Genomic DNA, 12,325 nt, shown 5'->3' with positions numbered 1-12,325 from the left:
AATGAAGAAAATACATAATAGGTTTGCTTCACAAATATTATAGCTTGTAAAAAAGTACGTATTTGAAAATTTGCCGATGAATTTTGCACACTTGCAGTAATTGAATATTTATGCAGTTCAAATAAATGTAGTAGTTAACCAGAAGTTTACTAATTCAAATTTTTTTAAAGAGAACTTTCTGATTCGATAATGATACCTAAACTTTTTGATCTAATCCCCACCGTAAATCGATTATGTCAACACCCTTTTAAATTCGTTGAATATAACACATTAACTTTGTCCGAATTATCTTGTATTCTTCAATTTTTGATAACTTATGTTATTATTATTATTATTATAAAAAAAATAAAAACTATAATGAAGGAAAAAAAGCCCGAAATCCAATTTTTTTGTGCAATTTTCACACATTTAGAAAGCCATTTTCTCCCAACTCTAAATCAAACCTTAAATTAAATTAAATTAAGCCCAAAAAATAAAAAATTTAACCCAAATAAAAGCCCAAGCCGTGCACATTGCGTCTGCCCCCCCGCAACCAAAACGCCACCGTTTCCTTTTTCTTTTTTCTTTTTTTTTTTTGTTTTTAATTTTTATTCTGCTGAACAACAATTGACGGGAGGCAGCTCTGTACACGTAAAGAGGGGAGGCAACGTACGTAGAGGCTAGCGTGACGGTGGCTGGTGAGAACCAGATCCGTAAGTGGAGCAGAGGAGACCAAGAGCAGGGAGAAACAGAGCTTGCGGTGAAAGAGAACAATCGAGGACGATGCTTGACTGGTATGTGGCAGAAGCTCTTGGGCGACATAGAAACAAGGGAGAGATGGAACACATATATATTGGGCTCTAAAATATATTGTAGGTAAGAATTTGAACTCGGCTTAGAGTTAATTGAATATTTAGAATGGATAAAGTTTATGTATTTGATTCATGTGATTGATGGTTGAAGTATGATGAGTTCGCAAATTTGTCATGAGAATGAATGAATGACGAACGGAACCACAGTGTGTGTCATGCTTCTGTTACATGTGGATTGTAGGATAATAAATTGTCCAATTGAGTATTAAGTAGAAGATATACTTCGTTAAATTTTAAATGAGTTAGATCTTTTATACTATCTTTTGTCATTTTTTTAATGTTTATTCTACTTTGGTATGGGATAAAAATCAATGTTCGGGTTGAGTACGTATACAATTTGTTTGTTGAATTATCGGAGTTTGGTTCCCTTGGGTTATTTTGGGTTCTTTGCAGGTTATCTCTTTTCATTTAGTTTTCTTTTTGTATGTTGTTTATCACCTACCATTTCCTTTCCTTTTATGGCATTTTGGCACTTCGTGGAACTACTTGGCTGTTCTGGTTTAACTGTCTGAAATTAATTTAGATGCTTGCATTAAAGCTTTAGCCTCACTTTTATCTTCCCTGCATTGCCTTAAGACTGTACTATATTTGAAATTGCTGGGAGGTACAAATGGGTTAAACGTGTATTATCTACTGATGTTTGTGCTTCATTTTCCCTACGAAGAGTATACTTACTTTGGATGCCTATTTTGATGATTCATGAGATAAAAAACAGCATGTGTCTCAATTAGAGGGTTAATTGTGGTGTGTGCATGTACCAAGTCTTCTGATCATTAATGATATTTTAAAGGTTATTGTCTCTTTGACCATCTTTTCAGTTCACTAAAATTAAAATAGAATTTTTTTAACCAAAACTAATAAGTTTTTGCCGCCGGGTGGTGCCTCACACCTTTCGATCATTTTTGAACCCATTTTCTTCGGACTTGGCCAGTGTGTATTATGGTGTCTAATTCCACCTTAAATGGATTAATGGTGAATTCTTTGGAACTTATTGATTATATATTTGTGGAGTCTTTTGGATCTAATGTCACCCGGGTTGTAACATTGAGAATTCTCATTTTCCTGCAGAGTATTGTCCCGTATCACAGTTGTGACAAGTTCATAACTTTAATTTGCGACATCTGCTGCGGGTTTATATTCCAATAGGCTTTTGGAAATTTTGCTTTTAGTTGTTTGCTCAGAAACCGCCTGAGGAGAAATTTCTCTAAACCAAATTATTTATGGTATTAACCATTTGGTGGTTGAGCTTCCATTTATTTTTCATGCACACCTTTTTTTTTCTTCTTTCTGTTTTTTAATCCATGAGGTTTTTGGCTTTTAGTTGTTTGCTCAGAAACTGCCTGAGGAGAAATTTCTCTAAACCAAATTATTTATGGTATTAACCATTTGGTGATTGTGCTTCCATTTATTTTCCATGCACGCCTTCTTTTTTTCTTCTTTCTGTTTTTTAATCCATGAGGCTTTTTGCTTTTAGTTGTTTGCTCAGAAACTGCCTGAGGAGAAATTTCTCTAAACCAAATTATTTATGGTATTAACCATTTGGTGGTTGAGCTTCCATTTATTTTCCGTGCACACCTTCTTTTTTTATTCTTTCTGTTTTTAATCCATGAGGTTTTTTGCTTTTAGTTGTTTGCTCAGAAACCACCTGAGGAGAAATTTCTCTAAACCAAATTATTTATGGTATTAACCATTTGGTGGTTGAGCTTCCATTTATTTTCCGTGCACACCTTCTTTTTTTTATTCTTTCTGTTTTTAATCCATAAGGTTTTTTGCTTTTAGTTGTTTGCTCAGAAACCACCTGAGGAGAAATTTCTCTAAACCAAATTATTTATGGTATTAACCATATGGTGGTTGAGCTTCCATTCATTTTCCATGCACACCTTTTTTTTCTTCTTTCTGTTTTTTAATCCATGAGGTTTCTTATTTTGTATAAAGTCGGCTCTTATTATTATTATTTTTCTAATAACGGTTTAGTTTCATGTCAAGAAATTTGTTGAAAAATGTTTTGAACTTGTGTTAATTTATTTCAGAACCATAACAAAATGTTCAATTTCAAGTTTATTTCCACGTAATTTCCATTTGAACTTTGAAAAGAAACTGAAAGTAGGAATTGAAGTCCATTGTTGCTTCTTGTTGTGATTGCAGAATCCCGGAAGGAAAATCTTATGGAAGAAGCAGGGTGGTGGTAAGTGGAAGTTGATAAATCTGATATAGCGGGGTCACATAGATGAAGGTTCTCAAAAAACCTTCTATCTCTCTTTGCCCCTCTGGAAAATCTCTGCCTCTCCATATACTCTTCTCATTGTTCTCCTCAAAACCAAACCCTGAACAACAATCGCACAACTTGATCGCTAAAATCAATGATTTGTTGTCTACTTCTCAATGGCAGAAGGACCCATCACTCCTTTGGTTGGCCCCCAAGCTCCAGCCGCACCATGTCTCTCAGATTATCAATACCCATAAGAACACTGAGCCCCTGCTGCGGTTCTTCTACTGGCTCTCTAAGCGGCCTTTCTACAAGCATGATATGGGCTGCTTCATTTCGATGTTGAACAGGCTGATTAGAGATCGTAACTTTGCTCCCGCAGATAATGTTAGGATCCTGATGATCAAATCTTGTAGAAATGAAGAGGAGATTAAAAGGGTAATTGATTTCTTGAATGAGATTAGTGGAAGCAATTTTGGCTTTAGTTTGTACAGTTTTAATTCACTTTTGATTCAATTGGGAAAGTTTGATATGGTTGATTTGGCTCAAACTGTGTATGTCCAGATGTTGAATAGTGGGGTTAAACCTAGTCTATTGACATTTAATACGATGATCAATATTTTTTGTAAGAAAGGGAAAGTTCGCGAAGCTGAACTGATAATGTGTAAGATGTTTCAGTATGATATGTCGCCTGATGTCTTTACCTATACATCTTTGATTCTTGGGCATTGTAGAAATGGAAAATTGGATTCAGCATTTGAGGTTTTCGATAGGATGGTTCAAGAGGGTTGTGATCCGAATTCTGTTACGTATTCAAATTTGATTAATGGGTTATGCAATGCTGGGAGGTTGGACGAGGCCCTTGACATGCTTCAGGAAATGATAGATAAAGGAATTGAACCAACAGTTTATACTTATACTGTTCCAATTACTTCCTTGTGTGAGGATGGACGTGTAAATGAGGCAATTCAGCTTGTCTCTCGCATGAGAAAGAGGGGCTGTACCCCAAATGTCCAGACATTTACGGCGCTAATCACTGGGTTATCTCGTGCTAGGAAGTTTGAAGTAGCAATTGGGTTGTACCACAAAATGGTGAAGGATGGTCTGGTTCCAAACACTATTACATATAACACTCTAATAAATGAATTGTGTGCAGGAGGAAGATATGGAACTGCTTTGAAGATCTTTTATTGGATGGAGGGCCACAACGCCTCTCCAAATGTACGAACGTACAATGAAATTATAAAGGTCCTATGTTCAATGCATAACATTGAAAAAGCAATGATTCTCCTGAATAAAATGCTTAAGGATGGTCCCTCTCCAACCAAGATAACTTATAACACTCTAATTGGTGGATATGTTGAGACGGGCAATCTATGCAATGCTATGAGATTATTAGATATGATGAAAGAGGGTAGATGCATGCCAGATGAATGGACTTATTCTAAACTTATTTCAGGATTTTGCAAGTGGGGCAACCTGGACGCTGCATCTAATCTTTTCTCTGAAATGATAGAACATAATCTAAGCCCGAATGAGGTGACCTATACTGCTATTATTGATGGTTACTGTAAAGATGGTAAAATTGATATTGCCTTGTCATTTTTTGAGAGAATGGAGCAACATGGTTGTTGCCCAAATGTTGAGACTTATAATGCAATTATACATGGTTTGGCCAAAGACAATCGATTTTCTGAAGCAGAGAAAATGTGTAGTGAAATGGCAGAGAAGCAATTGTTGCCTAATGTTATTACTTACACATCTTTGATTGATGGGCTCTGCAGGAACGGTGGAACTGATATTGCTTTCAGGGTTTTCCATGAGATGGAGAAGAGAAAGTGCATGCCGAACATATATACATATAGTTCACTCATTTTTGGCTTGTGTCAAGAGGGCAAGGTTGGTGATGCTGAGAGGTTACTTGAGGAAATGGAGAAGAAGGGATTGGCTCCTGATGAGGTTACATTTACGTCACTTATTGACGGTTTTGTTTTGCTTGGAAGGTTAGATAACGCATTCTTCCTTCTTCGGCGGATGAGTGATGCAGGTTGCAAACCAAACTACAGAACTTACTGTGTATTGTTAAAAGGGTTGCAAAAAAGTTCCCAATTGTTGGTAGAGAAGGTTGCTATTCAAAACGAATCTGTCTACAGTTGTAATTTGGATGAGAGAATTACCAATTTTGAAACTCTGGCTAGTCTCTTATCTAGATTATCAGACATTGGATGTGAACCCACGGTTGACACTTTCAGTATATTAGTTAGTGGCCTGTGTAAAGAAGGAAAGTCTTATGAAGCAGGTCAGTTGGTAGAAAACATGAAAGAGAAAGGATTATGGCCTAATAATGGCATCTATTCCTCTCTCCTATTTGCTTATTGTAAGAACTTAGAAGTTGACCTTGCTCTGGAAGTTTTCAATCTGATGGAGAATGAAGGCATCACTTGTTCCTTATCAGTTTTTAGGGTGCTTATTTCTGCACTTTGTAAGGCAGGTCAGGTAGAGGAAGCTCAGATTTTGTTTCAGAAGATGCTTAAGGAACAATGGAATTATGATGAGATTGTTTGGACGATTTTGATTGATGGGTTACTGAAGGAAGGAAAATCAGATCTATGCATGAGATTTCTTCACATCATGGAATCTAGAAACTGCTCTCCCAGTCTTCATACTTATGTCATTTTGGACAGAGAATTGTCCGAAATAGACAAATCAATAGAAGCAGATAAAATTCATAACAAGCTGACAGTTTTGAGGAATGAACTGACTACAACTCTGCTCTAGGACATAAAGATGGAGGAAAATGCAGCATTGGCCCCATAAAGATGCCTAAATTTGTTTGACGGGCCATGGAGACAGATTTTGGCATAAAGATAACGATAACATTTTGGCGTCTTGGCAATAATAGTAAGTAGATAATCCTTCTCAGACTTTTACTATTTGTTATCTCTTTCTGCTTTCTTCCCCTAGCCCCTTTCCCACACCTTGGCTTAGTCACATATTAAAATTACTTTCAGTTGGCTGAGAGTCTGATGGATTTTTTATTCTGACACTCCGCCAGAGAAAAAGGATCTTACCAACTCTAGTACCAGAATGAGGCAATAATTATCACGTGAGGGAGAAGCTTTGGCTGCTTCTGGAGTTGTATCAGGAACATGTCCCGCCAGTTTCAACTTTACTCACATTTCACTCAGCTTGGAATATACTTCTTTTGTTTGGGAGTTGATCTATCACCCATAATAAAATCGTGAATGACACCTCTATGTTCAATTGAACTGCATCCCTGGTCCTTTTGAACTCCTCTTTTCTTCATCATTTCTCTCACTTCCGAAATTTTGTTCCACTTACCTGTTGCAGCATACATGTTTGAGAGAACAACATAACTTCCAATAGCTCCTTTTTTTTTTTTTGGAAATAACGTCCAATAGCTCATGATGCTGATATAACCCACAGAATGCTGAAAAAATTATCTTGTCATGCTTAGGTGCAATGGATGTTAGTTTATGCAAAGAAACCCAGTTGTCCACAGTTTTCTCATGGTTATATATGATGGGGAATAGTTAAATTTTAAGATTTGCAGTTATTGGAAATATTATTATATATTTTAAATGTGGAAACCATTTGATTGTAGAAAGATTTGTGCTAAAATAAAATGAATTTCCCATTTGATTGTACAAAAATTTGGACTATAATAAAATGAATTTCATAATGGAAAGCAGGCCATACACAGAGATGACTTTTATTGAGTCTCTTTTCTGTCTTGTTAAACTTATGTATCTGGTCCACAGTAATGCAAGCGATGCCTTGGAGAAAGTGTTACAGATCCTGCACTATGAAGGATGCTGTTAATCTTGATATCCAAATCCAAGTTGATAAAGATAATGGGATTGTTTTTATCATGTAAGTTCAATAAGTTGAAATTTTTGTGTGCAAATTACTAAATCAGTCTCTGACGTTTGTCACTTGTGATAATTTAATTTTTAATTTTTTCTCGTTACAGTTTGGTTCCTGAAGTTTTCTGTTTGTTTTAAACATACAGTTTCCTTCCATTTTGTAATGGAAAAAGTTAAAATAGTTAGACTATGTTTGGATGTTTTAAGAAATAACTGAAGAAAATGATTTTAACTAATTAATTAAATTAATGATTAATGAATTAGTAATAATATTAGGCATATTTATCATTGTTATTAATTATTAATTTAATTAATTAGTTAATTTTTTTTGAGAGCATTGAAACATGACATAATTATTTTAGTTTTTTCATTAGAAAATGGAAGGAAACTAGATACTTGAAACAAATAAAACTTGTCAGAGAATAAATTGTAATAAAAAAAATATTAAAGACCAAAATAATAAGTGCCAAACATCCGGGACTAATTTAATAATTTCTCCAAAAATATTTTGGTTTCTTAGTGTCCAACTTTGGTAGTTTAATTCCCTTTGCTTTTTCCAGTGACATGGCAATGGAATGACTCGGCAAGATCTGGTTGACTGTCTTGGAACTATTGCACAAAGTGGCGCTGCTAAGTTTTTGAAGGCAATAAAGGTAAAAGACTTTTCAAGCTGTATTTCAGTCATGGGTTTATTCGTATTCAGATGATGAACTAAATAACTCATTAGTCCACAGGAAAGCAAGGGTGCTGGTGCTGACAGTAATTTAATTGGTCAGTTTGGTGTGGGCTTTCCTTTTTTCTGATAGGTTATTTCCTAGAAACCAAGGTCTAATAAAGTATGTATGGGAAGGAGAAGCTAATGCTTGCTCTTACACTATTTTTTGAGAGGAAACAGACCCAGAGAAGCTCATTCCTATAGGAACGCACCTTACCGTGTATCTTAAGGTGTGCTAGATAATGTTCTTCAAATATCTTAATTTCTATCTGAAAAACTTCTGAGCTCACGCAGGTCTTCTTTGTCTTTAGAAAATGATCTCCTCCTACTTTCAGTGTGATGACAAGGGCTTGGCACATCCAGAGCGGATTTCGAAGCTAGTGAAAATTCGCAGTTTATCTCCTTCCCAATATACAGTGAGCAAGGAAAGGGATATACTAAAGAGGTATGGCCACTAGAGCCAGTTAAATACTGGATTTGAAGTGTCTTTGTAAATTGCTTTTACATTGGCCATGATGCATAATCTTTGCGCACATTGAGATTGATGAGGATCCACCTGAAGCCAAAAAGGATGGTGAAGAGGAGAAAACTGAGGTGACTCATATTTCATTTATTCTGAACCAGACATTAAGCATGTCTTATGTATGAATTGCATGGAATTTTAAGCATAGACAGAGAAAATTTTATTTGGTTGTTTTGTTGATGTTATAACAGAATAAGAAGAAAAAAAAACTGTTGTCAAGAGATACTGGGACTGAGAACTCACTAACGAGACCCAGCCCATTTGGGTAAGTTTGAGGATTCTTGTATTTTTTAGTATTTATTTTACGTAGAAAAAGGTTATTGTGAAAGAATTATTACATGGTTATCTTGTTGTTGCAGCTTCTCAGCCCCAAGGACGTGACAACAGAGGAGTATAATGAATTTTACAAGAAAACCTTCAATGAATATTTGGATCCATTGCTTCACAACAGAGGTACAAAAGCTTCTATACCTTTTCTTACCAGGCAATTATAAAAAAACACAGCCTTATGCTTGTTTCTGTGCAAGCTTTGATAGATATTGATTCTTAAATACAATATACAACTTCTAGGTTCTACACAAGAGCTACTCTTGAGTCCCAATATTTATCTGCTTGTAGATAATGGTGTCTGTTTTTGTTTGGCTTTTTTGGTTAATGTTATTGCAAGGTTAGGTGGAGTTTAGGTGTGTACTTTATGTGCCAGCTATAACTCCTATGCGGAAGGATGATATAATCAATCTGAAGACAAAAAAATATAAGGCTTTATGTGGAAAGGGTTTTCATTTCAGATGATTTCTGATGATCTTGTGTTCGAGCCGCAGTTGTTGCAAACAGTTTCCTCGGTATCTAAGCTTCATACTCGAATGATCTTCCACTCAGTGTTTCATGGAGATTCTTAAGGAAACCCGCATCGTATGTGGAGCCATTTCTTTTTAATGTGAACTTTTGTTTATAATATCTGAGTTCTGTTGATGAATATAATTGCAAATTCCTTTTGTGATGTTTTAGAAGGTTTGTAGTATGAGGAAACGTTTGGTTCGAAAGGCTTTTGACATGATTCCCAGAATGTCCCTAGTGACAACCTTGCTTTCTACATTACTCAAGTGGGTAACGTCTGCCTATAAAACCAAGTTTCGCATGAAATTAATATCTTCATATTTGGTGCCACGCATAAATAGAATTTAGATTTTACTTGTTTCTTCTTGTTTTGTTAACTTAATCTTTACATGTTATAGGATTATGAGAAATTCTTGGAGAACTATGGCAAATATTTGAAATTGGGATGCATTGAAGGTCGTGAGAATCACAAGCATATTGCACCATTGCTTTGATTTTTCCCCTCCAAAATGAAAATATGATAAGCTTGGATGAGTATGTTGAGAACATGAAACCTGAGCAGAAGAATACCTATTACATTGCTGCTGATGGCATTACCAGCACTAGGGACACCCCTTTCTTGGAGAGATTTCTTGAGAAAGTTCTAGAAGTATGTGTTTTTTCTTTTCCTCAAGAAAACTGAGACCTCAATTGAATCGTGTTTTTGGTGTGTTATTCTTGTAGATAGTTTTTATTGTTGCTACTGTTCTTTTCGGTGCTCTATTTGGTTGATCACATTGATGAGGTTACCATCCGGATTTGAAATCTCACAAGGAGAAGAATTTTACCAACATTAGCAAGGAAGATTTAGACTTGTTTTTTTTTCTTAAAACCTTAAAAGTATTGTATAATTTGTAAATCCTGCTCTGGAGGATATTAGTTTTCTCTCTGTTTCATGTTTCTATAATATTGTAAGGAACAACTATCAAGTTTTCATTTAGTGGTTTTTCAGGAATATTGAAGTATCAATTATTGGTTTTCTAGGAATGATGGCATGGACTATTCATCTTCTTGATTGGAATGTTAAAATTTTTTTCAGATGTTGTATTCATTCTTTCTTGTTGATATTTGGTTGTTTGCAAGATATCATTATATGATCCAGTAACCGCAGGTGATAAGAATGAGGAAAAAGAGAAGATGATGAAGCAAGAGTGTGGAAAAACATGTAATTGGATTAAAAGGCATTTGGGTGACAAACTTGCCGGCATCAAACTGTTTGAGCTCATCACCCTGTTTTCTGGTATCCGGAAAGTTTGGTTGGTCTGCCAATGTGCAGAGGTAAAGTGCAGTCTTTCACTTTCTAACCACTTAATCTCTATGTCTCCCCACCAAAATCAAGTGGTGAGGTTAGTAGGGGTATCTGTCCTATCACTTATCTGGCCAAAAGAAATGCACACTTCTTCCTCTGCACATTTTATTGTTAAAGGACTTTCTTATTCTTCTGCCTGGCTTATGTCAAAATTCATTTCTTCCAGGCTAATGACGTCACAAACAATTGGTGATACATCTAGCCTTGAGTTCATGAGAGGAAGAAGGATTCTTGAGATCAATCCTGAAAATCAAATTTTGACTAACGAGAGCTTTTCTATTTATTGTCATTTGATTCTCAAGTCAATTTATTGAACTTTCTCTCCTGATTGCAGGCTGCATGGTGGAACAGCCAAAGATGATAAAGATGCTCTGAGGGCTAGTGATCTTCTATATGATACAGCTTTAGCTTCTAGAGGCTATCCTGTGAGTATTCAGCACATATCTACTTAGTCTTTTAATATCATTAATGGGTTGGGGTAGGGGTAAATTAGCACAAGTATTTGTCAAACCAGGAATTATCATGAATCCAGATTTTTTTAATGTCCAAAATGCAAGAACCTCCTTGTGATTTATCTTTTGGCTTTTGATATTCATTTCAAATTGAGTCACTTTAATCTATGATTATATAATAAGATGTGGTCCTCTTCATTGTTTAACCCTCTGATCTCAGGTGATTATCCCATACTGAGGGAGGCTGCCTTTGCGTTCTCTGCCTTGCTCAGTAGAGAACTAATCAGAATTCTTAATTGAACTTGGACCTTCCAAGGATTATACAGGAGACCGACAACTAAAAGTAGCCATGGATTGTTGGTCATGTTTGAATCTTATGCATTACCCTTTTTATTAGTATTCCTTGTTTTCTATCTCTGTTACAGGCATATATATGATGTCTATACATGATGGTAGTCCTCCAACATACTTGTGTTCTTGCAGCCCGAGAATCCAGCACAACTTGGTGGGAACATCTAAGGAGATAATGGGCATGGCTCTTGCAGGCAAATGGTCTGACTCCTGAAATCCAGCAGCCAGCAGCCCAACCACACAACATGGAGACCATAGAAGCTGAAGTGGTCGAACCAGTTGAAGCTGGCAATCAAAAATAAGTAGCTAGATTACTTCTTTTGCCATTTCATGTGTTATAGGCATAAATTAGTCACCAGAGATCGTAGGAGGCTGTAGTTCATGAATGAATGTAAATTTTGAGTGTAATCTTGAACTGAATCAATATTTGGCTGGCTCTTTCAACCTTGGATTGCGTTGCAGTCAGTAATTTCTAGTATTCAGGACTTCATTGTCTACACATCAGAGCATTGTTTAACAAATTAATGATTTTTTTTCTTTTTAAATATGTACGGTCATTTAAAGGAACAGCAATTGGTAAACAAAATGTTTGTTACCTCATTAATGGATTTCCATAAAAGCACTAAATTTTTGAAACCTCTTAATTAGTCTCTAAAAATGTTTTTCTTCACTTTAGATTATTCAATGTATTCACTTACGAAAGCTTTCGGTTATTATTTTTTTGTTCATAAATATCAATCCTGCACGAGAAAAACTTGACCAAAAGGCCACTAATCGTGTTTTTATTATAATCATTGGGATCTTTTTATATCTTGTCCTATTTTGTTATCCATTTTGTCATCTTTTTCGTCTTTACCAATCTTACAACATACTTCCATAGGTGAGTAAAGTCAAATGATAAGATAAACTACTTGTTTACTCAATGAGACCACAAATTGCTTAACAAAACCAAGCATCGAAATTAGAAGCCGATCTAATTTCACAACCTCAAGATCTACTTTAAAGTATTGATACAGTAAATGATCTCAATGTGCTCATTATTATAAGACATAAGATCCTGTATTCAATATCTATATTTAAAATATATGTTATATTGCTACTTATATAACAAGAATAAAACATTTGTATTTCAACTTGATAGTATAAGAATTCATA

General features: G+C 35.4%; 2 protein-coding genes across 15 annotated transcripts; both read left to right on the top strand.

Annotated features, from left to right (window-relative positions):
* The first annotated feature begins 594 nt into the window (after positions 1-594).
* LOC110819680 (uncharacterized) lies at positions 595-11,667 on the top strand. Of its 14 annotated transcripts, none has more exons than XM_088210762.1 (14): positions 595-855; positions 2,997-5,958; positions 6,840-6,951; positions 7,505-7,597; positions 7,679-7,889; positions 7,995-8,104; positions 8,374-8,447; positions 8,542-8,635; positions 8,855-9,094; positions 9,191-9,289; positions 9,418-9,668; positions 10,170-10,336; positions 10,534-10,792; positions 11,040-11,667. In XM_088210762.1, the coding sequence occupies exon 2, from the start codon at positions 3,079-3,081 to the stop codon at positions 5,833-5,835; it is 2,757 nt and encodes a 918-aa protein (XP_088066888.1). In that variant the 5' UTR covers positions 595-855; positions 2,997-3,078; the 3' UTR covers positions 5,836-5,958; positions 6,840-6,951; positions 7,505-7,597; positions 7,679-7,889; positions 7,995-8,104; positions 8,374-8,447; positions 8,542-8,635; positions 8,855-9,094; positions 9,191-9,289; positions 9,418-9,668; positions 10,170-10,336; positions 10,534-10,792; positions 11,040-11,667. The 14 variants fall into 14 exon arrangements, with proteins under 14 accessions (XP_088066888.1, XP_088066884.1, XP_088066885.1 ...); XM_088210758.1 differs by having other exon boundaries at positions 7,971-8,104; XM_088210759.1 differs by lacking the exons at positions 8,374-8,447; positions 8,542-8,635; positions 8,855-9,094; ... (3 more) ...; positions 10,534-10,792; positions 11,040-11,667 and having other exon boundaries at positions 7,679-7,715; positions 7,840-7,889; positions 7,995-8,253.
* On the top strand, positions 9,537-11,472 carry LOC148240260 (heat shock protein 90-6, mitochondrial-like). The gene is made up of 5 exons (XM_088212113.1): positions 9,537-9,668; positions 10,142-10,336; positions 10,534-10,556; positions 10,702-10,792; positions 11,365-11,472. Exons 1-5 carry the CDS (start codon positions 9,537-9,539, stop codon positions 11,470-11,472), a joined length of 549 nt encoding a protein of 182 aa, XP_088068239.1.
* Positions 11,668-12,325: the final 658 nt, after the last annotated feature.

This window comes from Carica papaya, chromosome 9, assembly GCF_054855325.1.
Source record: "Carica papaya isolate Zhongbai chromosome 9, ASM5485532v1, whole genome shotgun sequence".
NCBI lineage: Eukaryota > Viridiplantae > Streptophyta > Magnoliopsida > Brassicales > Caricaceae > Carica > Carica papaya.
This window is presented reverse-complemented; position numbering and strand designations above follow the sequence as displayed.